The following is a 26432-nucleotide window of genomic DNA, read 5'->3' as shown; positions in this document are numbered from 1 at the left end:
TGCTGCTGATATGGAGGTGACCTTCTAACGGGAGAGGAATTTTGTGGAAGAACAGAGAAAGCAGGAGAGGCAGGCTGGGTCCTCCTGGCCCATCCTGCTGCTGGCCCATTGCCATCCTGCTGCAGCAGGATTTGGTGAGGATTTGAGTGTCAGCATGGAAGGCAGTGCTCCTCATGAGTGTGAGGAGAAATCTGCCCACACACCACCCACAGGTACAAGGCTGTCCCACAGAGCTGTGTATGAGGAAGTGACAAGGAGTATTTGCTGTTCAAACATTTAATAGAATCATCACAGAGTTACAGACTGGTTTGGGCTGGAAGGGACCTTAAAGACCATCTGATTCCAACCCCCTGCCATGGGCAGGGACACCTCCCACTAGCCCAGGTTGCTCCAAGCCCTGTCCAACCTGGCCTTGGACACTTCCAGGGATGGGGCAGCCACAGCTTCTCTGGGCAACCTGTGCCAGGGCCTCCCCACCCTCACAGGGAAGAACTTCTTCCTAATTATCTAACCTAAACCTATTTTCTGTCACTTTGAAGCCCTTATAAACAGTCTCTCTCCATGTTTCTTGTAGGCTCCCTTCAGGTACTGGAAGGCTACAATTGGGTCACCCCTATTTGCATCACTTGGGTCACAAATTAATTAAGAGGCTGCTATTTAAGTTTTTAAGTTTGAGTATTCGTTCAGATGGACTATTTTTGGTTTTATCCATGATGGGTTCAACCAGATGTGGTGGCCAGTTTGGCCATAATTGTAAACACACTTGTCAGTGAACCAAAAAACGTACTAGATAAAGAAGTGCCCAGTTCTACACCATCCATTTACATGGGCTGTGTGTTGGTAATTTTTCAAATGCCAACACCTGACATTAACTTCAGAAAGGTTATTCTAGCTGGAGCTAATGATTTGTGAAAGCCCTTGTTCATTACACTGACTTAAACAAAACTGACCTGGTTTCTGCACCCCAAGTGTATTGGGGTGTAGAAATAAAAAGCTAAAATACACAGCTAAAGTAAATAGCACCAGGAATTGGTGCTGGCTCTTTGGAGCTGTTAACTGTAATAAACTCAAAGAATTTCTTGGGAAACTAAGACACTTGCAAATGCATTTCAGTGTTCCCAAGCCTGACTGCTAAGGCATGCTGATGTGAAACTGCTTGTCATGTTGCCTTCCCTCTTTACAAAGCTGGGTTTGTGTATGTGATTCACATGTGATATTTTCCTTTCAAGTGTGCTTATTTTAGGATGATTCTGCCAAAGTACTTGTATGGATCTGAATTTCATATAAAATCATGCAAGAGTTGAAGCATGTATAATTTATATCTATTTCAAACCGCTCTATTTTTATCTCTAATTATTAGTCATTTACATTAATGAATAAAAATATTTTGGAAAAGGACAGATTCTTGTTTAACTACTTAAATATATCAAACTGGATAAACTGTTGATCCTGCAAACTGGCATTCCAGTCCAAAGCCAAAGGCTGTAATCCAAAACTGCAGTTATGATGATGTTCCAGTTGTTTCTGTCTTATTAGATAAAAAGGTCTCTACAAAGTGTATTGCGGATAATAAGTTTTTGGTTAATTATTTTTAGTATTATTATGTTACATTTATTTATGCAAGTTTTTGCTGAACATAAGTATGGACAGAATTATATCCTTATTAAGATTTCACAATGAAGTGGTTTTTCATTTAAGATCAATAAAAGTTTAGCTAATAAGGTAACGTTTTACTCTTATTCCAAGCACTTAAATTGCCACAGTCCATTTCCTGTTAAAAACTGTTTAAAGCTTTCTTAGCCAGAAAAAGTCTAAATTAAAGGCTTGATAACTAATACTCAACACAATGTGTTTCTCTCCTGCAACACCTTTTAGAAACACATTGGTTACAGTTATTTACGAGATCTAAAGGAAAATATTGCCTGCTGTCAATGGCAGACCTCGAGATCTGTCCATTATTACTCTTTGCCTTATTTTAAAATTTCTAAAAGGAAAAGCAGCTTCAATGGTTCAGCCAATATTTATTTTCTGCAAAGTAAAATGAAATAACATTAATGTAAACATATGTAACCATAAATATTAACTCAATTCATCCAACCTTTGCATATCATGGCACTGAACTTATGGCAATGGTGTAACTTGAAAATAATGTTTCTTGCCAACAACAGAGGTTTCTAAATCAATAAACACATCTGAGAACAGGAGAACCCTTCACAATACAAAAGCACAGTGCCTGAAAACCAAATGCTACAGAGGATGGTCACACAGGAGCTCTTCTTTAAAACTGTGTAGATTGAACAACTGTCACTAAAACTCCCTCTAAAAAAATAAAATTATTTGTTAATAACAATTACCTAAAGTTAGGTAGATCATGCCAGGTAGCACAAAATACAGTAGCTGGAAAATGCAAAATAATTTGGTAGGCCCATCTAATGCTTCAGCAGAGCTTGTAGAAATCAAGAAGGGTTCTCTATTCCTTCCTTAATCCTTTTCCTTTTTTCTTCCAGTGTTTGTTTAAATACGTTTTTCAAGGTATTGTAAACATATGGTCCATTTTCAGAATCGAAGCTCGTCTAATAAAAGAGAAAAATTTCAGTTCAGTTGTTAAATAGATATCACACAGCAAAACCCAAAGGAGATGCCCAACATTTTAGAGTGGCTTTGAGATTTATCAAAGAAAGTATGTGTTTGATGATGGAGTGCTTCATGCTAAATGTTTTCAGTTTTATGCTGACTAGACATTGAAATAAACTAGTAGCAGGAGAAATGTCATGACTTTTAAGAGGTGACATAAGAGATTAGGAAGCAGCACAGTGAACATTCTGTTCAAATTCAAATTTCATTGGCTGAACTGCAAAGAAAGCAGCTCTGAGCTGAGCAACAGCTTCACCTGTCACTGTTACTGGATGATCCCAAAAGCAGAAGTTATTATCCACATCCTGCATTACAGGTCTGAAACAGAACTGGATTGCAGTGTAATTTCAGAAAATGGTTTAATCTGATGGAAAGACTTCTAGCACAGAGCCTACCAAAGCCTTTGGTAAGTTACTCCCAGTGATTAGTTAGCCTCACCACTTAAAAATGATCTTTTCCCTAATTTGAAGATGCCCATGAACTGGCAGTGGTCCAGAAACAGAAAAAGGAGACTCAAGGATTAGGGCTGTAGTGACAGAGTTTTATTTTGTTGAGAATATTTGCTACCCTTCATGTAGGCTGATTATTATAAAACGTAAACTCTGAACTAAATAAATGTGAAGGAATTACTGTAATTTTTCTCACAGAGCCCTTTGTGATTTAAACCAAGTAAATGCAATGCCATGGACATTTATTTAAGGTTACTTGCCTTGGTGAAAGCTTTAATAGCACGAGCAAGTAAGGCCTCCTCCACATCACCTGGCAGCATCTGCAAGTTCACCACACAGTGTAAAATACAAAGGATAGTCTGACATTGCTCCTGGTGGGTGAAAGGAACAGCAGCTCATTAGAAGAAATATTTCCATAAAAAACATTTTAACATTCAGGTTTTGTTAACTGCTGTTTAAATATCAGGCTGTGCCTTCCTGTATTGAAACCTTCAGGTGCAGGAATTGGGGAGGGAGTTCCCACAAGCCCAAAGAGCCTCTACATAATTATTTCATTGCATTGGAAAAAACTCCTCTCAAGTACCACAAACTGCTGTGGGAATTTCCAGGAGGTCAGATGTGCATCTGGAGACTTAGTTTTCAAGATCCCCTCCATGAACATTAACGTTCATGTCAATTGGCATAGAATAGGTGAGATTTCATCTCTGTGGCCCAAAATGCCATCCTTAGGGCTACTCCCCCATCTAACTCAGGATGATCTTGCATCTCTCTCTGTCCTTCCAAGTGTCCATAACCACTGAAGGAAGCTGGCAGGGAGACTCCTGAGCAAGGATGCATAAAGGGAGCAACAGATCTTTGTGGCTGCTCCTTCCCATCCCTTTTCCAGCTTAAGAGCATCCTTAATTAAGACACTGGAGCATCTGCCATACAAGCAGCCTGCTCTAGGCAACCCTGTTTTGAGCAAGACAGTTGGACCAGATGTCCAGAGGTCCCTGCCAACACAGCTCTTGTGGGATTCTGAAATAATACAGGATGAGATAAGGAAAGATAAAATTATTATTCCTTTCCCAATAATTTATAGCAGGTGCCAAGCAGTTTTTATTTAATATAAATAGAAAGTTAAAACTCTGATAGAGTGGGAGAATTCTTAAGGAAGAAACATGATGTTTTCAGATAAACTTGGGAACTCTGAATGTCATGTCATGAGGATGGTAACTGCACATGAAGTTCTGACCACCTCTTGTAGCTGTATTTTTGGGTATCTGGAAAAGTAAAAGGGGCTCTATTTTCTTCAAAAATACTTCAGAAACAAAGAATTCACGATGAATTAGGAAATTAATTTGTATAATAAAGAGATCGAGAATGGAGAATTTTATTTATTTTTTAATTTATCTTTGTAAATTTATCTTGTAAATTTATTTTCCCTTTGGGGAAAGCACAATTAAACAGTTTGGGTCACAAGTACCTATTTATCATAGGGATTTCACAACACAGGTGGTCACAGTTCTAACTTCCATAGAAGAATTAGGCCTGGCTTCTGCTTCTTTGAATTAGCAGATTCTTCCTATTCCTTGCCCCAGCTCTTCCAAAGCTGCCAGATTAAGATGTTTGCACAGCAGATAGGACAAGCATAAAGTACAGCTGCCAGATGTGACACAACAAAAGCCATCCATGGAGTCACAGAGCAAAGGTTTCTCATCTTTGCCTCTGGATCTCCAGGTGCAGAATTTGCAGGGAGATGTGCTGAAGTTGAGCTGCTACTGGATGGTGTTCAAGGACTCTGTCTGGTACTTTTCTTGTAATATTCATCACCACAGTATTGATTACAACTCCTGCTATTCCATACAGAATGAATTCTCATCCTGATTTTTAAAGGGCTTTTAAAAAGTGCAATTCCCTTCCCAAAGTTAAAGAATAAATTGACAGATCCAATATCTACCTTTCTCAGCAAGTAGAGTGCTTCCTGTGATTCTGTGCAATTTTTTGCCAGCATGTCAACATCATCTTTGGATATAACAGGTTCTTTAAGCTGCTCTATCCAGGACCACATCAAGCTGCAGAGGATAAAAGGATCTCTCTCGGTGCAGATTTTATCCCAAGCTCCATCTCGAGAATTCAGTTCTTTCTTAAAACAAAAGAAAGCAAAACAAAACTGGAAATGCATCATCTATTTACCACTGCCAACGTTCCCTTTGACTGTAGCAGTACTTGGCTGCTTATGTTTCAACAGGAAAAGACCAAAAAGTTACCAAAAAAAATTTTTTTTTTCCGAAGTATCAACATTAATCAGCAGTAACACAAGTGATTCTTTAAAGTGGAAGGATGACATAAACAGTGCAGCTGAGAACCTCCCAGTCCTCTACTGGAATACATAAACCAGCTTTGCATTCCAACTTCAAAGCAAATGTTGCTGGGAGGATTTGGTTCTGAGGATAAGCAATTTAGTTTCTACTAAATTCTTTTTCTTTTACTCACAGAGTCCTCTGATTAGTTCTGAAAAAGCACTGATGAAAACCAACACAGGTCTACCTTAAAATCTGTGCTATTTTTTGCTACCAGCAGCCAAGTAACAAGCACAGATAATGGCATCAATTTTCCCTAGGTAGAAAAATGAGGGAACACATCCTGAAGTGAGGTCTCTACCCTCCTGCTACAGACCAGAAGTTGTAGGTGCATTTTGCCAGCCTGTGAAAGAGCTGGCCCATAACTGACAACTACAATTATTTACTGAACCCCATATACAGTGCTGTCCCAATGTGCCACTTCAAAGCTCCACGTGGTGTTTTTGCCATTCTAGGAATTAACCAAGGTGAAATATGCAGAGCCCATACCAGGGAATCAAGTTAAAAATTACCTGCCATGTTTCTACCTTCTGCTTCACTTCATCTTCTTCCAGAAATTCATTTATATCTGCAAGTGCTTTCGCTGCCAAAACTCTTCGGGCTTCCAGACTTAATTCTGACTGCACAATAATGTGTGGAATTGTCTCCGACACATCTCTGCTACCTTGGCTTTCATATCCAATGGAAAAGTTCACTTTGGAAGAAGAAGAAGAATCAGAGTCCTCGGAGGCGTAGACTGTCCTGCCATACATGTTAGTCTTGTGGTCCCTCCTGGGACCAGCCTCCTTGGCCAAGCTGTGCCTCGGCATTCCGGGTTCCCTGGCGTTGTGGATGGAGGCCAGGCCTGAAGAGAAGGTTCTGCTGCGTTGGACTTCTTTGGTGGAGCTCCTCCTGTGGTACAGTGAGGACCCATCTTTCCATCCGTCCAGATTGAACCTGCCCTGGCTCCAGAACATGCACGTGTTGCGCACTAAGGCTTCTTTGTGTAACTCCACCTGGGGCTTCGGCTCACCTGGGGCAGAACACTCCTCACCACTGTTCTGCTTGAGCTTGTTGCACTGCAATATCTGAGCAGGCACTGTCCAGACAGTGTTGTCTTGCTCTAAAAGAAACTCAGTTCTCCTTAAATCTGACTCACTGTAGCTTAGACGCCTTCTCAGATGAGTAAGAGGCTGAAGGCATTCGACATTCCTTCTTTTACAGAAAGAATCACACTCGTGACCCAGGGAGCAGTGAGAATCCTGGGTCTCAAAAGCAGAGGAGTGGGTGTGGGATGAGTCTGACATCTCGCTGTCCTGCCTGGCAAGGTCTTGGTCGAGCTGTGTGGACACCAACTGAGAAACAGCCTTCTCGATCTCAGCTGAGAGGTCTGGGATGTCCAACAGCTCTGCCTCGACCACCTGTCTGTTTTCAGCCAAGTCCAGCAGCAATTTGCAGACCAGGTAAACCAGCTTTGGCACGTGTTTGAGGTGCCTGCTCTCGTAGCCGTGGAGCAGATGCCTCTGCCGGGTCAGGTACTGGGACAGGGTCACTGTGTGAGCCTTGGGCTCACAGCAGGCAAACACATTTCGCAGGGGAACCAAGAACTGAGTGAATTCCCTGATGCACAGTAACTGCCCCCTGGTCTGGATGGAATTAGGCCTTTTTGCTCTGACAAAAAGAATTGCTTGATCAGCACTCATTCTTGTGGCAAAAACTAAGTAGCAGGCTATTAGAACACCTGGAAAATACAAATAGTTAAAGAAAAATACAGTAAAAAATACAATAGTTAAAGAATGGCCAGACTAAAGCAAATACTCGGTGGAAATATAGGATAGAAATTAATATAGGTAAAACCACTCTATTACATGATGCTGTTATTTTATTAATGTTGCATTTGATGAACCACAGGATAGTAAAGCCCTTCTCACTACCCTTCCAGTGAGAGCTAGTTGCTCATCACAGCATCTCCAAGAGTTCCACCACAGCATCTCCAAGAGTGGACACAAGAGCAATGGGGGCTTCTATGGGAAGGACACAGGTAAAAAGGACTTGAAAATAGAAGATGGAATTTTAGCTGCTCCACTAAATCTACCTGATCTAACAGTGATTGGCAGGTGTGTGAATGTGTAATAAATACTGGACAATGAAAGTGTACCAGGTGAATTTTTCCCACCCAAAAGCACCTGTCACATTTGAATGAAATGGAATCGTGATACAGATTAAAAAATTCTCTAACCTTACAGGTTTCTGTTTTTAATATACTAAAACTCATCTCCTCTAGCCATTCAGAACATTTTGACAAAGCACTTTTAACCATTTTACAGATGTACATCTAGCAATGATACAGAATGTAATTATTAATGATTTACAGAGAGACTTTTTGGCATTTTTACAAAACCAATTGTGTTGACCCTGCAGTAGAGCACATACCTGTCCTCCCAAGTCCTGCATGGCAGTGAACAGCCACCCTCCCCTCTTGCAGGGCAAAAGCCATCACTTTTACCATGTCAAGTATAGTAGTGAGAGATGCCACTCCATAATCCTTCCATCCAAAATTATAAAAATAAACTAAAAGAAAAAGAGAGGAGACAGTGATTTTCTGCCGTGCCGAATGTGAACTGTGTAGTACTATATGCAGAGATAACTAATAATAAATTTTAGTACTAAAACTGCATAATGGAGCTTAAAATCTGACTACATCTTGTTTGCAAGAGATTATTTTCCCATTTCTCCTCTTGTATTAAAAGATACACAAAGGTAGTAAAGAATTGTCAAAGTGAAGTTCAGCCAGAACGTAAAAGCTGTAACAAAACTGAGTGATTGGAGCAGGATTACTGAGCTATATATAGGGAGAGGGTAATTTTTTCTTTTTTAGAAATAAAAGCACTTCTTCAGTCAACACCTGCTTCTTACAGAGAGGCACTTTCTCTCTTGTCCTCATATGAAATAACCTTTTATAGTCTAGATAAGAAACATGAGTTGTACCAGAACTTGAAACATCGTTAATGGTTCATATATTTGTGAACAAAGAAGAAAAAGGAAAATTTAACTAACTGTTGTCCTTTCTTTATTTTAAACAGCTGAACATAAACCCTACATCTCTCTCCACATAATACATGACCTTCAATAATGTGTTATTTGCTCTTGATTGTATTTGCCAAGTTTCATGTTTACATACCATTCTGTGCAACATTTCTTACAGAGCTGCTTTTAACACGCAGGGATTCAAGTAAAAATACCTTTAAGAGCCAAAGTCAATAATTAATGAGGAAGAGCAGCAGGAGGGAACTTACTTCCAGCCTCCATAAAGGCTTCAGGAAGGTAGGTGAAGCCGCTCTCTTGTTCCAGAGGATTCCCACAGCTCGCATGCTCCCCAGGACGCTGGAGGTTAATTACGGTTTTTATGCCATATCTTAAGGAAGGAATAGATGAGTCAAAGTATTACAGGCAGCCAAAATCTCATTATCCTTTATTTTCTGAAACACACATTTGTTCTTAGTGGAGAATAAATCTTTACCTGCAGAGCGTTAAAATGAAAGGATCTTTATCAACAATCCAAATCTATGTTGAAAGAGAAAATGGATCAGGAATTACACTAGTGATACTTACAATAAATAATGACTGAATTTGTTACCTTTCAAACTGCTCAATAATGTTGTACTTTTCAATTAATTCTGTTGAGGGTCGAGCCATAGCCAGGATGTTATCTGTTATCCTGAGAAATTAAAGAAGTAGATAATAATGTGATTACGAATCATTTCCTGGGTATGAGTCTATCAAAATAAGAATACTGTTATATTCAAGAAAGACAGAAATACCTTGCTGATTAATTAGAAATGAATTTTTAAAAAATTCCACTATCCCATAGTATTAGTGGTAAATCTTACTAAGCTGATCCAGATACAAAATTATCAAAACACCATTACTGGAACTGTTTAAATGCCATGACATAAGTAAAAATTCCTTTGAATAGAAATCTGGACTCAGATGCCGGTTTGGACTTTAGGGTTTGTAAATGCCCTTTAATTATCTGCTGCCCAAAAAAAAAAGCTAAACCCAGTAAGAATGCAAAGATACACTTCATGTGACTCTTGCTGCATACGAATGTCCCTCTGAACACACGCCCACATTATTTCATCTGCTCTAAGTGTTCTTATGTCGCTGTTAAAGTCGGAACGGCCAAAGCGACACAGATATCAGATGTAGTCCAGGTGCAAGGTGATCAGGAAGCTGTTTATTGCTCTCAAGTGTTTCTTTTATACTCTTTGTACACTATCGTGCCACAACACAATTGGTCAAAAGTCTCAAGCATAAGACACTGCACACACTCTTCTTGGTGACACTGAAGACACTGTGCATGCTGTGACATGCTATTGGTGACACTATACACATTTTGATTGGTGACCTTTGGTCTGGGCTGCATTACGTTTGTTCCGTCCGGCATTACAGTAAATATTTCCTAAAAGTTGTTTAAATTCCTCATCACTAATTGCCAGGCTGCTGACAGGTTCTCTGTCAACCCTGACATTCTTACTTTTCAACTCTATTACGAACTTGTTTAATTAGTCTGCACCTTAGCCTGTAGCCCAGTTTTTTTTATAATTCACGACAGATAAGTATTTATTCCTTTGGATCTGAACCAAACTCTCATCATTACTCATCATTCCCGGGCTGTTACAGCGGCGATTACTAACTCGAATTCCCAATCAAGCAGCAGCTGACTGGAGGAAAGCAAAGCTGCTCTCACCAGGAGGAGTAGAGGCCTTTGATGGCCTGCTCCTGGTCGCTCCAGCGAGCGGGGTTCTCGTACTTGCAGGCCCGTCCCCCGCAGGCCATGGAGCACTGCATGTGCCCGGGGATGACGTGCCGCAGCCGCTCCCCCACCTTCGTGTACTTGGCCGTCGGGCGCCTCGAGCCTCCTGCAACACAGGGGGAGCCAGGCTTAGTTAGGCAGGCTTAGAAATTCAGCCCGGCCTTAAAAGCGGCCGCTCAACCTCACACCGATGAAGGTACGAACAGCAGAACGACATAAATATATATATTAAAATAAAATATTAATTATGTGTTCTATATTACATAGGTATTAAATAGACTATGTACTTAGAAATATATAGAAATATATAAAATATATATTTCAGACTCATCAGTTCAACTTTAAATGGATGACGTTACAAAGAGCAGAAATATACATAAAAATATATACTTACATATAAATGTTATTTACATATTTTATATATATTAGACTATATACTTATATAAAATATATATTTCAGACTCATCAGTTCAACTTTAAATGGGTGGAGTTACAAACAGCAGCAATAGATATAAAAATATATATTTGTATATAAATATTATTTATATATTTTATATATATTAGACAATATACTTATATAAAATATATATTTCAGACACATCAGTTTAACCTTAAACTGATGACGTTACAAACAGCAGAAAGATATGAAAACATATATATTAATAAATATATAAATATTTATATTATATAGATATCAATTAGATTATATACTTATAAATATATATAAATACATATTTCAGACGCATCAGTTCAACCTTAAACTGATGAAGTTACAAACAGCAGAAATAGATATAAAATGCATATTTATAAATATATATAAATATTAATTTTATATTATATAGATATTAACTAGACTATATACTTATAAATATATATAAATATATAAAATATATATTTCAGACTCATCAGTTCAACCTTAAATTGATGAAGTTGTGAACAGCAGAAATATATAAAAAGATATACTTATAAATATATATAACTATTATTTATATATTATATAGATATAAATTAGACTCTATACTTATATAAAATATATATTTCAGAGTCATCGGTTTCACCTTAAACTGATAAAGTTACAAACAGCAGGAATATATAAATATGCATATTTATAAATATATATAGATATTTACATTATATAGATATCGATTAGACTATATACTTATAAATATATATATAAAATATATATTTCAGACTCATCAGTTCAGCTTTAAATTGATGAAGTTACAAACAGTAGAGATATATAAATATATATATTTATAAATTTATGTATAAATATTAATTATATATTACATAGATATTGATTAGACTATATACTTACAAAGAGAAATATATAAAAATATGTATTTCAGACTCATCAGTTCAGCCTTAAATTGATGAAGTTACAAACAGTAGAAATATACAAAAATATACCTATTTATAAATATATATAAAAATAATAATTATATATATTAATTAGACTATATACTTATAAATATATAAAACTATATTAATATATATATTTAAGACTCATTTTTCAAGTAAGGATAGTGAGGGGAAAAATTGCTTGCATTAGTGCAGAAGTTTTTTTCTAACGAAGTTAGAGGTGTGTGATAGCCCTTGCAACTGAAAAAAAAAGGCACAGTCCTCTTCATCCTGAAATCCCAAATAGTTAACCATATATTTGGTGTATGCACGAATGTGTGCTTCTGTTTTACCTGTTGTTTATAACTGAGCTCTCGGAGTAAAAAGCATGTACTATATGCACATATATATACATTATGTATAATAGTTGAGTAAGGAATCAATGAGCAAAATATAAAACATGGGGACAAAATTAAACCACTATTTTATGGACGTACATAAAATACAGTTCACAGAACCGAAGCACAGTAACACCAATACAATACCCAGAGCTGCCGACAGTCTAAATGAAAAGTACTTTACTTTTTTTTTCGGGAAAAGTTGCATCCAGCTCCTCGGGGCTGAGGGACGACAGAGCCACCATCACGCGGTGGGTGGACGAGGAGAGCAGCTCCACCACCGAGCTCCGGCGCCTCTGGCTCATGCGGAGGAGGGGGTCGGAGGAGGAATGCCTCCGACCCTGGAAAAAATGGCTAAAGATGCTGACGGCCGAGCGCCGCCGCGGCGAGCCCTGCATGGCTGCCCGGCCCCGCGGGCACACCGAGGGCACGGCCAGCTGCTCAGCGCTGGAGTTGCGGGAGCCGAGCATCCCCGTGCCGAGCAGCCCCGTGCCGAGCAGCCCCGTGAGCGCCGGTCCTCACGGGCTGAGCGGTCGCCATGGCAACTGAGGATGCAGCCGCGGGGCTGCTCTCCTCGACAGGGAGGGCAGGGATTGCGTCTGCTCGGGACAAACTGTTCCGCTGCTCTCGCTCGATGAAAATAGTTGCATTTCAAGTAGGTAATTTTCAAAACGCGCTGGGAACAACGAAAACGTTTTCCATGAACAATGGGAGTATTTAGTTCCTTCTAAATAACAGGCATTCAGAACTTGCTAAGACACAAAATACTCAATTCAAAAGAACAATCAAAATGTAGCTGGAGGCTCTGCCTCCTGAGAGATCTGTAAGGAAGTACATTATACTCCCCCACCTCTTGGTTTAACATTCCACAGCCACCTCTCCTCCTCCACTTTGCTGCTCCAAAATGCATCATTAGCTGTGTAATGACTGGGATTAGTGTGTTCCTACTGAAGATGAATTGTGTGGACTGTTGGCCTGGACCATTCATATCTGCTAACAAAACACAAGTTGTTATTCAAAACAAAAGGCTCATTTTTTTTTCTGGCCGAAGCTTCTTTATTATTAGTCCTGTAGCCTGAGAGAAAGCAGATTATGTGGAGGAGAAGGTGTGTCACTTGAGTGCTTCAGGCTTTTGAAGGTAGCTATGCGGTGGCAAATTGCCTCCCACTTTGCTTCCAGTGTGCTCAGGAGGAGAATGAGGTGGCCAGAAAGATTGCAACACCCTGAAAAACAAAACTGTGTGGAGAACAGACCACAGTGATGCTGAAGAGCCTTTGTCACCCCAATGGCTGTGCTTTAGGCTGCACTGAAAGAGGAGGGCTGGGGGAATCAAGAAAACCCACCTCAACTTTGTTCAATAAGCAAATTAATCCCGTTCCATTCTCCTTGGCATCTTCAGTCTGTGTTCCTTTTTGTGCTAAAAAACCAGTAACTTGTACAGAGGAATTTGCACAAGAGACAGTTCCCTTCTGAGACAACTTCACCAGGCAAAAATCTGTTTCTTCTGGGTACTGGCCAGGAATTGAGGGCCTGACTTTTGAATGCTGCACCCCAGCTCTTCCCAAGACACAACGAGGTTTGCTGTGGGTGCCAGGCCTGGAACGTCAGCAGTGATGTCATATGAGAAAAGGAAAATGTTAAAGCTGACTCTGAGCTGTCTCAAAGCTGATTTTTTTAATTCAGCAATAAAGCTGGTATCAACAGGTGAGGAAAGATTAATTTTAGGGGGTGGGTAGAAGTGAAAGGAGATGAAAAAGGCTAAAAAGGCTATTTCAAGTGCTACCTGTATCCAAGAAATGTGAAAAATGTTTTCCAATTAATTATATTCCTTTCTTATATTTAATTCTTTTCCTCTTTCTCTTCCCAGAAACTTATCTTTGGTATGTATCAAACGATAATGGAGAAAGAAGTGAGCAAAATAAAATGCTGCACATCATTAGTTTCCTAGTGAATCTTCTGGGATTTGCAAACGCTCACCCAAAATGGTAAGAAAGAACTGGATCCTGTAAGAGTTTAAGTACTTTAATAGAAACAGGAGTTTTGTTGAAGGCACATTTGTATTTTCAGAGAGCTAGGCAGTTTCTCAACACAAAAATCACACATTAAGAGACCTGACAAAAGGAAAATTACAGAAAAGATAAACACATTATCCCCACGACGTGTTGGTGAAATAATGCAGTTTGGTTTTGTTATAGACATTTTCATTCTATAAACATGGATAATATTTCTAGTTGTTTTTCTTAAATTTTCTATGGATTTTCATTTTTTTCAGGATTGCTCTATGCATTTTTTTTTATGAATGGCACATCAGAGAAAAATTCTTACCTGAACTCATATTTGCAAGGTACACACTGCTCTCGATCAACGAAGAGTATGGGAGTTCATTTTGCAGCAAAACTCCTGCAGCCATTGCAGTACCTGTTGAAACAGTAAAATATTCACTGAAAATCTACAACAGAAGCTCAAAAAATTCAAAATAAAGCCTAGAACCTGGCACCTGGTTAGAAAGTTGTCCAAGGTTTAAGCTTTGGGCAATCAGGCAGACTATCTACAAGCCTTCTCTGCTCTCTTCCCTCCACTCTTAGTGTTTGAAATCACATCTATGAGGATTCTCCTCTAACAAGAAAACTGAACACAAGAGTCTCTCTAAGCAGAAAACAGATTTTTTTCTCATACTTTAACATTATTTCTAATACAAGGTGTGTCCTGCTCTGAAGACCTTCTGACAGAAAGCAAGCTGAAGGAAAGCTGTAAATCTGAACACTTTAATCAGTCACTGTGATGTTTAAATAAACTCTTGAATAGAAGTTCTTACCCAGTATAAGATTTCCATTCTGTTTCTCTTATCTCTCTAGGGAAATAGCTGCAAGTATAACCAAAAAAGTGCATGTTTTTATACCAAACTAAACATCTCTGCTGTATCTTTAACTGTAGAAACTTTACTAACCAGACAAACTTTATGTCCCATATCCTGCAAAGCCAGTATTAGGATTCAGCAGCATAAATAGAGTTTTAAGAGAGAGATTTGCTAAAAAAAAAAATAAAAGAGCATTGTGTGGATAAGGTGATACAACAGTCCTGTGCTGTGGTGGTGCTGTTTGCTGTTCACTGTCCAGCTTTCATCTCTAATTCTGCATGATTGTTTTTATAGTAAATATTCAAATAGAACTTCATTCATTCAGATATTACATTATCTACCACATAGCTTGAATAAATTATTCTTCCAACAATGCTAATGGACTTTATCCCCAAAGCCACCCAGTGCAGCCCTGTCCTTTTCAAGATGCTTAACGGGGGGAACAGAAGCCAGATACACATTAGGAACCCTTTCCTATTGCTCTGTCAGTCCTCTCAGAGGGATGGGAATTATATCTGGCTGTGAAAGCCAAAAACCCTTCAGAGATGTCAGTGATGCTCAGAAATGCATTTCCAATGTCAGTACATTAATAAGAATATGAATTGAGAAGAATCTTAATAAAGATTAAAGAGTATCTGGAGCATTTTGCTACTCAGCTACTTGACCATCTGACTCCACACCCTGAAAAGTCAATCCTACAATAAATAGGTAGGAGTACTTGTATATAATTGCATTCTGTCTGGAGAAGCTCCAAAACCTCTATTATTTTTTTTTTCCAGTGGACTTTGAAATCGGTAAGGGATGGCTTTTATTATCAGAGGAAACTTCATACCAAAAGAAATAATTTTATTTTATCCCCAGAATTTCTTTTTAGAGTTAATAGAGTTGAATTAATAGAAATTGTTGGTTCCTATTTCTCAGAAAATTCTCTTAAAAATTTGTAATAGTTTGTCCAGATAACATTTGAAAAAGACATGTCTCCTCCTGTGGGCAGCAGAATCACCACCACCATAACTAGTTTTCCTATTTCCTTGTACTCAAGTGCTAGAAAAAAAAAGAGATTAAATATCAGTGATATTTCTATCATGTAAGACTATTATCCCTTTTTTTTTTTACCAGGATTCAGGCTGACAAGGACTCTTAACTGAAAAGGGAAGAGATGGAGGTTAATGCAGAAGAGAATATACCTACAGTGTTAGAAAATACTAGCATGATTCTTCTAAATGGTAGGGGTAAACTATGTTTATTTGTTGTATAACCAATTTTATTTCAGCAATACAGCAAATCCATAATTCCTGAGCTGGAATTAAATATTTTATCTGTGTATTATTAAATATTAATGCTTTAATTAATAATTAATTGCTAAATAGTTAGTAATAATTTTAATTAATTATTAATATTTTGTCTGCACGCCTTTCAGTTTGTTAAACTTCACTGACAGGTGTTTTAAATTGCTCAGTGTGATCAATGTGAGCAACTCCCTTATATTTACTTCTGGGGGGAAAAAAAAAAGGTAAGATTATGACAAAGACTTTACAGAGTTATAATGCACCCCCTCAAACAGCTGTAAGGTGGTGATTTGGGACAGGGGTATTACATTCCTGCACAGATAAAAAGGGTGTTAGAAGTAAAAGCAGTGTTCAAGTAAAAGCAACAGCTGCTCTCCTGCTTCATCTCAGTGCTGGATATTCTTAGTTTTTAAAAGATGTTCTGCAGCATTTTGCTCACCCCATGAACACTGGATTTTGCTCACTCCATAAACACTTGGCAGAAGCTGGAGGCACAATCCCGGAGTTATTCCAGGTCACGGTGCTCGTCAGGTGCCTGAGGGATGAGAGTCACGTACCTTGGGCAACCACCCTATCGCCTTAATCGGCTCTGCTCCCTTATCTCTGCCATGCATTTCATTGCCATGACAGCAAAGAGGCTGCTCCTTAATCCCTGCTTCCCACTGAAGACACGCTGTCTCCAGACACGGAGTTCCACCTCTGTGTTTCAGCAGAGGGAGCAGAGTCACCAGCTGTGTGTAATCACAGGGCAAGGACACCAAACACAGCCATGGGGGGCCCCCTGCCCTGGGGAGCCTGGGCAGTGCCCACCACCCGCTGGGGGAAGAACCTTCTCCTGAGATCCAACCTGACCCTGCCCTGGCACAGCTCCAGGCCACTCCTTGGGGTCCTGTCCCTGGTCAGCACAGAGAAGAGATTGGAATCATCTCTTGGAATCCTGACACCAAGCACTAAGGGGGGATTTCAGGAGGTCCCCTCCAGGTGTGGATTCAATACTTGCTTTGATGTCTCTATGCAATTTTGAGGTTGGGGGTTTTATTTCCACTTTTGAGAACAATTTCTAACAGAAAGGATTTTTTGTTTGCTGTTGCACTTGATTCACTTGTTGCATTTGATCACATGAAATCAAGTCCTACTCGCTGCTTCAAACATGCAGAGGTGCCTTTCTTGCAGGGGAAACAACGTAGGCACGTTGTGCTGTAGGAAAGATCACTCTGTGCTTCCACTTTCTTCACCTCAATTCCCAACTCTGAACAGACATCTCCAGTCTGTGATTCCTTCCCATGGGTAACTGATTTAATCAAATGTAGTCACTTAAATTTGCAAAATAACCCCACAAACCAAAATAAACAAACCCCCCACATGCCACACACAACCAAAAATGAACTTGCAGTGACCAGAGAATATTTTGCATCAAGATCAAAACACTGGCTCAAGCCAAGTTGAATCAAATTGAGAATATCAGTAAAAGGTTTTGAACCAGTTTAGCTAACTCACTTTAAAGTCATACCTTAAGTTAAAATGAGGCAATTCTGAGTTCAGATAAGGCCCCAGGAGGTATAATTACAACTTACAACCAAGATCTCCAAAGTTTTGCTATAAACTAGACATAACATTCCTTATATTTCTGAACACTCAAGCCAGAAGATGACACATTCACCTTTCATGTTTTTCATGCATAGGGAAAGAAAGAAAAAAACTACTGGGTGACCTGTGCAGGGCTGAGGGCTGGGCTTGAGGATCCTGGTGGGTCCCTTCCAACTCAGCATATTCTATGATTCTATTACCAGGGGAGTGAAGCAGCCTCTTGTCCACATCCATTTTCTCTGGAATAAAAGCACTTTACTTTGTAAAGTCACAGGTTGAGCAGTAAAGTGCCATGGAGGCAGTAGGACAATGGGAGATCAGGGATCCCCAGGGGAGCAGCTCCTGGGCCACAGGAGCAGGATGGACTTAGCAAAGCAACCCTGGGGTTTGCAAACTACCCACTCTGCCTGGTCACAAAAAAGATTCCCTTTTAGTATTTCAGGATCTGGAAATCAGTGGATTCCAGTCACTGGGCTGAATTTTTGCCCCAGAATGAAACAAGAGAAAGGAGCAATGTCTAATATTTTAGCAGCCAAAAAGGGAGGAGACAAGAAGATGCTGGTCTCGCTCTACCTCTGCAATTAAGATGCTTATTTAAGAGATGCAATTACTATCTTTTGCTTCAGAACTCGTTTTCAAAACAGAGAGAAGAGGTTGCATTCCCAACTGGAAGGATTCCAGTTAGGGCAGTTCAGCTGCCAGCACGGACAGTAATCCCATTGTAAAGCTCCCCACTGCAGAGTCCCTGTGGAACTCTCCACTACAAGTGAGGTCCCACATCTCTAGATTCGTGTGGCTCTGGCAAACAAGAACCCCACAGCAGACCACACATCTCATAGGATTACTTTTATGTATTAACATGAAAAAATCATGCATAAGCTTTCAGTTTTACAATATCAATATAAGGGAAAAGCTGTTTTAAACCTCAAATATATCACACAATACAGGAAATGCTGCTGTGTAGGCCCGTCACATGAAATTTTTAGGTTATTTTTTACTGTTTTCTTGTCTTCTAAAGGGAATTTGCTCTCTCCCTGTTGCAGTCATGTAAGTAACTACATAGCAGCCAAATTTCTAAAGGAATATAGTCAACTACAGACCAAGTAGGGGCTCTTTCAGTCCCTAAGCACCTCTAAAATTTCCTCTGTGGCCTAATTCTGCAAGTACTTGAGAAACTTGGCTTTTGTGAGCAGTCCCACGGAAGTCAATAGAATGTCTAAATATAATATATATCACATGAGATAAAGTTTCATTGCCAAAATGCAAAATCCTGTAAACTGCACTAATTGAGATAGTTTAGACAACTAAAGAGAACTTGGATGATTAAGACTAAGCAAAAACAGGATAGTGTAAGGAGGACTGGTTATATTTAATGAAGTGATTAAGAGCTACTGAATTATAACTTTGTCTCTAAATTCAGGCTTGAGATTGGCAGATGATGGGAGTTTTTAACAGAAAAATCTTCTAAATTGACTGAGACAAAGTTAGTCACTTGTACAGGAAGTGCTGGTAAATGAAATTGTGTTTTAAATTACAGCAGACTATCTAATGTTAACATTGCCAGGAATAACAAAGCATTTATTTCTAAAGTTTTGTAAAAAATGTAGATAACTGGGGGAGAGGTTTAAATTTTATTATTATTATTATTAATTAAACAGGATGCAAAGGTTGTTATTCTAATGTCTATATCAGTGAAAAAGCTCACTGATAACAGATATTTCATGAATACTTAAGCTACAATTTAACAAGTCTTGAAGGCAGTTTTAGCATTGAGAACACATATTTCAGTAGGCACACACCTCAATTCCCCAGGCGTGTTAAAAAGTCCAATTATTTGAAATTGGAACTCTTTACTACCTGTAAGTACACCAAAAAATTGGATAAAGCAAATGGACCGATGAAGGACAGAGAGAAGACTAGGTAATAATTTAAACAAATGATCATATAGTTTAGTTATATGCTATTTACATAGCAGAAGGATGCTACAGCTGCTGTAAAACTCCAGGGATTTCACTGCAGCCACAACCAGAACGGATCTGTTATTTCTAGATGTGTTTTTCCCTCTTTGGGAAAAAATATTCCCCACCTGTCTTAGCAAAAGGTAAATGTAATTTAATCATTTAGTTTGATATTTACAAAGGACTGTAACTGCCTTCAGGTACAAAAGAGACAAAAGAATGTAATTCATCAGAAGATTATGTAGGTGTTGGTCTGGTGATTCAGTGTTTGCTATTCATAGAGTTTTTGACATAAATAGCAAGAAACTGCAAGGTAAACTGATGGACAGGTCTCTCAATTGACTTGATTCATGTTATTTGAATCATCTCCTTCTGTGGTAGGGTTAACCCAAGAGTTAACAGAAGTTATTCTGAACTACCTTGAACAGGCAGGCAGGCAGTAATTACTAGTGAGAATTATAAAGGAGATGGCGTAAATTGAATATATTAACTGTTCTGTTCTACAAACAAAAGTGGTGACTCAGAGACTCTTGATCATGAATATCATGTTTTCTAAGAGACTATGAGACTTGCAGGACTGACTACACACACAGAACAATGAAATATTGTCAGCAATGCATTCTGACAGCACTCAGAAGTGGAAAAATTTAAAAACAAACTCTGCAAGTTAGAGGAATTCTTTTTAAATCTGATATAGTCAAAGCCACAGTAAATTCACATGAGTTTTAATAGAGTTTGAATAATTTCAATTAAACACCTTACCTGTGACCTGACAAAAAGAATGAGTGAGTGCTGATCCCTTCATTGTTGCAGCATCAGCCACGAGAAACACCTTGTAGGGGATTCAGATTTTAGAGAAGAGAAGCTGAATGAATTCCCAGGGTGTTTCCTGTAGCTAATTGGATTCGGGATGGTAATCTGGGAGGAGCCAGTAACTATCTTTTCTTAATTTAAGACTGTACAAGGAGTGCCTTAGGGACTATCAGATAATCATCCCATAAACTGCTTTCTGTGTCTGCCTGGGCTTTAAAGGGATTGAGGCAAACAGGCCACACCAGCCTGATGTTTTAATAACTGAACATTCCATCCCTTTTTTTCCTGTTCACCTGATTTTCGTATTACCAACCACATCTCCATGCACCAGACAACTACACACATAGCTACAGAGATTTTGTGATCTTAACAACAGTTAAACTGATAATTAATTTCGAAATGCCATGAAATGCTCACAAAATCAAATATAAATGTTTGTTATCTGGGCTTACACCCTGCACAAAATATTTTTCTCACCCAATTAAGCACAGAATGTCACTGAAGTATTTTCAGACTGTAAATTGACTGCATTAAAAGTAGTATCTCAAAACCATAATAAAAATAAGTTCATATGAATGCAAAGGATGTAATCAACCTAAAAATACAGCAAAGATTTTGATTTAACTAAATACTAAATAAAAATTGTAAATAAACCAGGATACAATATCCTATTCTATCTTACTAAATCAATTTCAAACACTAAATCTTAGCTGACCAAAAAAGGGCTTTCACCTATTTCCATCACTACCCTGCATGTCTTGTTAAAAAATCCCTAATGAAGATAGGGATTAATTAAAAATGCCTCCCAAATATTTAGAAACAAAATATTTGTGTGAGTTTCTGTGGACAGGAAACGTGTCTTATTTAAACAAGCAAGGAGAGCAAGGTACAGGGTACTCGAAGTTGAGTAAAGAACCTTATTAACTCCAAAACCATCATCTCAGCTAAACACCTGCCTTAATTCTGGTTATAGAGAGACAGAGCAAATAATGGAACTAAACAGCTTTTGTTAATTTTCAGAAATAATTTTGCAGTCAGATTTTTGTTAATAAAAATCAGAAGGAAGAAGAATCCAACTATTTTTTCTATAGAAAACTTACTGAGAACAGAGACAATTTAAACAAGTAGTCCTTAAAACTACAAGTCCAGTTTCTTACTAATCTTTTAGGGACAAAAAAAAAAAATCACATGCATGAACTGAACTGTATCCAGCTATTTCAGTGAACAGCAAATATCATTTTATATAAACAGCATACATCACTTTTATACACATGTATGGAGTTTGCCCAGAGAAGCTGTGGCTGCCCCATCCCTGGAAGTGTCCAAGGCCAGGTTGGACAGGGCTTGGAGCAACCTGGGCTAGTGGGAGGTGTCCCTGCCCAGGGCAGGGGGTGGAACTGGATGGGCTTTAAGATCCCCTCCAACCCAAACAACTCTGGGATTCCAAGTTTGTGGGGGAAAAAATGAAATAAAAATGGGGCTTCAGAAGATTCGCACACAATTTTGGAAAACCCTCTAAGGCACCTTGGGTACTTAAAAACCTGGACAGCCTTTCTGAGGGTCCCTGCACAAGGAACACCCCCCAACAGCAGCATCACTTCTTGGTTCCATCACAAACTGTGCAGTCACTGTAGACGTGGCTCTGGAAATCTGAATCTATGAATTATGAGCAAAGGGACACATGTACTTTTCAAGTGTCAGCACACAAAAAATGTGCTAACAAATGGAGCATCTGGCAAAACACTTTGTAGGAGGAGGTGGAGGGAGCTGGCATTTTAGTTGACTAAAGCACAAAGAGCAGCTTCAGATGATTAATAAATATTAATTAAATTCTTAAAACAAGCAGACTCTTTGGGGCAAGTTCTAGATGCTCACATTTGAGAAGCTGTCACTGATATACTTAAGTTTTATTTTCATGATAATATAACACTATTTACCTATTGGATTCCAGAGGGGGGCTAATTCTTGGTGCAACAGCCCTCTGCTTTGCTGTATCCATTTGTAGGTGTCAGAACTAGAGCTGCCCCTTATATGTGTTCCTACATTTACATTTGTACTCTTCAGTATTACTGAGTTTATTCAGCTGAGGAACTAATTTTCTCTAGTGCTCTGCAGAGTTTAGCCAGTCCCAGGCATCAGTGCCCAACATTTGCTCAAACAGGTCATGTCACCATATTTTAGTCAAGACAAGGCTTTGTGCCAACTGAGGATGACTTTTTGGGGGAATTAATCAATAGGCTGAAACAATTTCCAGGGCCACTTCCAAGGAAAGAATACAGAGCAGGTGGGCTCCTAATGACTAAACTAGTGATCTTCAGCTCTCTAGGCCTGGCATTTTTCTGTTTCAACAAAGTGAAGAATCCCTAGTCCTCTGGAAAGTTCTGCTAAACTATGATTGCCATGTAAAGATACTAACAAGCTTTTTAGGTAAGTAGAACAGGATCACTGGGCTTCTGGCAGCTTATTTCTCTTGCACTGCACGTGCTGCCTCATGGCTGCTTTACAGCAGACTTAGCAAATCCACCCGTACAGTGACCTGAGGCACAAGTTTATCAGATTAGGCAGGTACAAAACTGTCTAAATTGTCTCATTAAAATGTCTGACCACTGCTTCAACTGCACTGTTTTCATTGGTACATAATCAAAACATCACATTATGCAGAACTTAAAGTTTACTAAAGCCTAAGGTTCATTTTAATCGAGTACAAACTGTGTGTTTGGGTTCCTAGCTGGCTTTGGACATTTCCAGGTTCTCCTTTTGCTTTTTGCTCTTCTCACAGTTTGGACCATAAAAATCAATTAATGTTGCTTTATTTTCAGCTGGGAATTCTTTAGCTTTGTGTGACTTTACAATTTCATAAATGCTATTTTAAAGACTTTTTGTAAGTTCTTCTTTTAAATATTATATATTTATATAGATAATGTTTTTCTGTCTCTTAAGCATGATGCAGTACCACTGCAAATCAACCATAAAAGCAGGGTCAAAGCCTTTGGTAGACCTTTGGTAGACAGCAGCAGTGTTACAGTTGAGAGAGAACTGTACACATTTAGCTGTTTAATGAGAACCCAGAGCAGCAGCCCACTGTGATCCCTGTTCTCTTTCATCATCTCTGCTTCCAGCAGTCTCTCTTTTCCCGTTTGTTCCACTGTTGCTTAAAACTGCCAGTAAAGGATAAGATGGAAATGTAGTGAAACGTTAGGTAAAGGCAGCAGAGTAGTATGAAAATTGCAATTCATAAGACAGCTCTGAAACTGAAGAATTGTATCAGGTGTTACTCGCAGGTCAGTCAATGGACTTGCAATGCAAAAGGTGACTACAAACCCAGGAAAATAGTGTAGAACTTCTTTTTAGCTACAGGATTTAAAAGAAAAGAAAAATCACCACTTAAACTAGATCTAGCTATAAAAAGGAAAGCTCTGATTTGTGAGATGGCTCATTTTCTACGCCCATGACCCAGCAGTGCCCAGGCAGCTGCAAAGCCCTCATCCAGGAACCGTCTGGTTTGGGTTAACAACTCTTTTTAAAACTGCCAGCAAATATCAGTTTGTCAGAAAACAGAAAGTAAGAAGAAATCCTTTCATACCTTTTAGAACTGTTAAAGAGCTACGAAATGTTAGGCCAATTAGTGATGTAAAAGCACTGATTAATGTGCACATACCTTCTAAGAAACACTGGACCTGCTGTGGGCATGCAGAACCACTGTTGAGTTTATGTGCAATAAAACTGTCCAGAAGGGACAGACCAGGCAAAGGAAATGAGGAAATGTGAAGAAATTAAGTAGGTCTAAAGTAGCCAACTCTTCCAGGCACTTTATCATGTTCTTTTTCTAAGGAACAAAAGGGTCAAGCTCTGTAACACAGGGAACTCTTTGGGGGAAGAACTGAAGAGCTCCAAGGAATTTCACTTAAGTGGCCAGAGAACAAGAGCTGCAGGTGGCTGTATCTCCCTCGTGTTCCTGAGATAGGATTAGGCCCAGCAAAAACTCCAGAGTGGAGAGAAAACGGAGGAAATGTGTATGTTTTTATGTGCTTTTCACATTCTCAAACAATAACAAGCTACCCAAGATCAGGAGTAAAAATGTTTACGAAATTCTCTGTTTTCTTGAAAAACACAATCACCAAGTAATTTGGCTTTTGTTGTATATTTCATTAAACAATTCTGGAGTCTGAACCTTGTTTCACAAAGAAACAAAAAATCTGTGCCTAGGAAATATGTCTGGGAAACCTGGTCTGGTGGAAGGTGTCCCTGCCCATGGGTTGGAATGAGGTGATCTTTAAGCTCCCAAACCCAAACCGTTCTATGATTCTGTTGCCAGAAACCGGGAATATATTTGCCAGCTGATACTAGAAAATACAAGCAATCTTGTACCTTATCTGAGCTTGCAATCCATTGTTTTTATATTATTTGTAGCACATTCTTACCCAGCAACTACCTTCATCCATGTCAGATTTCACAGTTTCAAGACAATTCCTCCCATTTATAATTTTACTACTATTACATTAAAAAAACCCTCACTCATAACGGTAGCATTGGATTTTTCAGCGAAGTAACATATTTACTCAAACATGTGGAAGAATTGCTATTCAGGTCGGTTTATGCATCCACCCAAGCAAGCACATCATGAGAGAGGATTACATTGCTAATTATATCTCTGAGGTGATACTCGCACAGCAGCAGGCCCTGAAGACTGTCTTATCTCTTACTTCCTATGTTATTCTTATTTATTATATCTTATTTCATCTTGTCTTACACATGCAGTCACAGTGTATGTTTCACATAAACTACTGATGAAAACAAGCACGAAAAAATCATGGAATCACAAGATGGTTTGTGTTGGGAAGGACCTTAAAGCCCATCCAGTCACGTCCCCTGCCCTGGGCAGCAACACCTTCCACTATATCCCAGGTTGCTCCAAGCCCCGTCCAACCTGGCCTTGCCTGGGATGGGGTAGCCACCACCTGAATCACAACCTAAAAATGCTGTCAAGCAATACAAAATTGCAAACATCTATTTTGTGCACATTCTTTCGAGATTAATTACTCCACGGATGTGGAGCTCGGTTTCACTAAGTAGGGTGCAAGACTGCCGAAAACACGTCCCTGTCTAAGAAAAGCAAAAGAAATGGAGCTGTGCAAAGGGAAAACTCTGAGATCTAGATTATTAATATATCAGGTAATTTTTTTATCTGTTACTCCACTGAAGACTATAGTGACAGTCTGTTGCCTAAAGCAGTAATAACTACACCTAAAAGTTACTCTCCTGTTTGGGTTGACGTATGTGTGTCTGCCTTCTCCCCTCCAAAGGGGACTGACTGAGCTGCGTTTTTCAGGGTGATTAAGTGATGATCAGAGCCGGGTACAACCCCACAAAACCCGAAAACACTGCAGAGAACCGGGAAATCCGCTCCCCCCGCGCCCGCCCTGCTGCCGGTCACGGTCCTCCCGCTCCCTGACAGCCGCAGGCCTTGAAGCTGAGATCACGCCGATTATTTATTATACTGAAAGCATTTTCAGGTTGTGATTCAGGCGGTAGCTGCCCCATCCCTGGAGTGTCCAAGGCCAGGCTGAAGCACCCGGGATAGCGGACAGCCCACGGCAGGGGGTGGGAGCGGGCGGGTCCCTCCCCACCCAAACCCTGCGGGACGCTGTGATTTCCCGGTTCCCTGCAGGGCCGGGTCCCCGCGCAGCCCCTCGGGGCCGCTCCGAGGCACGGCGGGGACCGGGCTGTGCCCGGGGGAGCTCCGGGGGGGCAGAGCGGGCTCAACCCCGAATGGCGGCGAGCGCGGGGCCCCGCCCGGCCGCAGTGCCGGGGAGGGCGCGGGCTGGGGCGGGAGGGCCGGGCAGGGCCAGGCGGGGGGCGCGGAGCGGGACGGGGGGCGCGGACCCACCTCGTGCTGGGCCCGCCCGGGCCGCTCCGCCGGCAGCGCCGGGGGACGGGCAGAGCACGGGCAGGGCACGGAGAGCGGGCAC

At 39.8% G+C, this 26432-nt stretch overlaps 1 protein-coding gene across 4 annotated transcripts; it reads right to left on the bottom strand.

Moving 5' to 3' along the window:
* Window positions 1-458: 458 nt before the first annotated feature.
* PTPDC1 (protein tyrosine phosphatase domain containing 1) lies at window positions 459-26432 on the bottom strand. Of its 4 annotated transcripts, none has more exons than XM_032699137.1 (11): window positions 26351-26405; window positions 14775-14822; window positions 14285-14377; window positions 10155-10326; window positions 9042-9122; window positions 8701-8819; window positions 7838-7975; window positions 5938-7145; window positions 5023-5208; window positions 3344-3454; window positions 459-2573 (listed from the first exon to the last, which is right to left on the bottom strand). In XM_032699137.1, exons 3-11 carry the CDS (start codon window positions 14367-14369, stop codon window positions 2457-2459), a joined length of 2217 nt encoding a protein of 738 aa, XP_032555028.1. In that variant the 5' UTR covers window positions 14370-14377; window positions 14775-14822; window positions 26351-26405; the 3' UTR covers window positions 459-2456. The 4 variants fall into 4 exon arrangements, with proteins under 4 accessions (XP_032555028.1, XP_032555029.1, XP_032555027.1 ...); XM_032699138.1 differs by lacking the exon at window positions 26351-26405 and adding an exon at window positions 16545-16764; XM_032699136.1 differs by lacking the exon at window positions 14775-14822 and having other exon boundaries at window positions 26351-26432.

This window comes from Chiroxiphia lanceolata, chromosome 11 (genome assembly GCF_009829145.1).
Source record: "Chiroxiphia lanceolata isolate bChiLan1 chromosome 11, bChiLan1.pri, whole genome shotgun sequence".
Classification (NCBI taxonomy): domain Eukaryota; kingdom Metazoa; phylum Chordata; class Aves; order Passeriformes; family Pipridae; genus Chiroxiphia; species Chiroxiphia lanceolata.
This window is presented reverse-complemented; position numbering and strand designations above follow the sequence as displayed.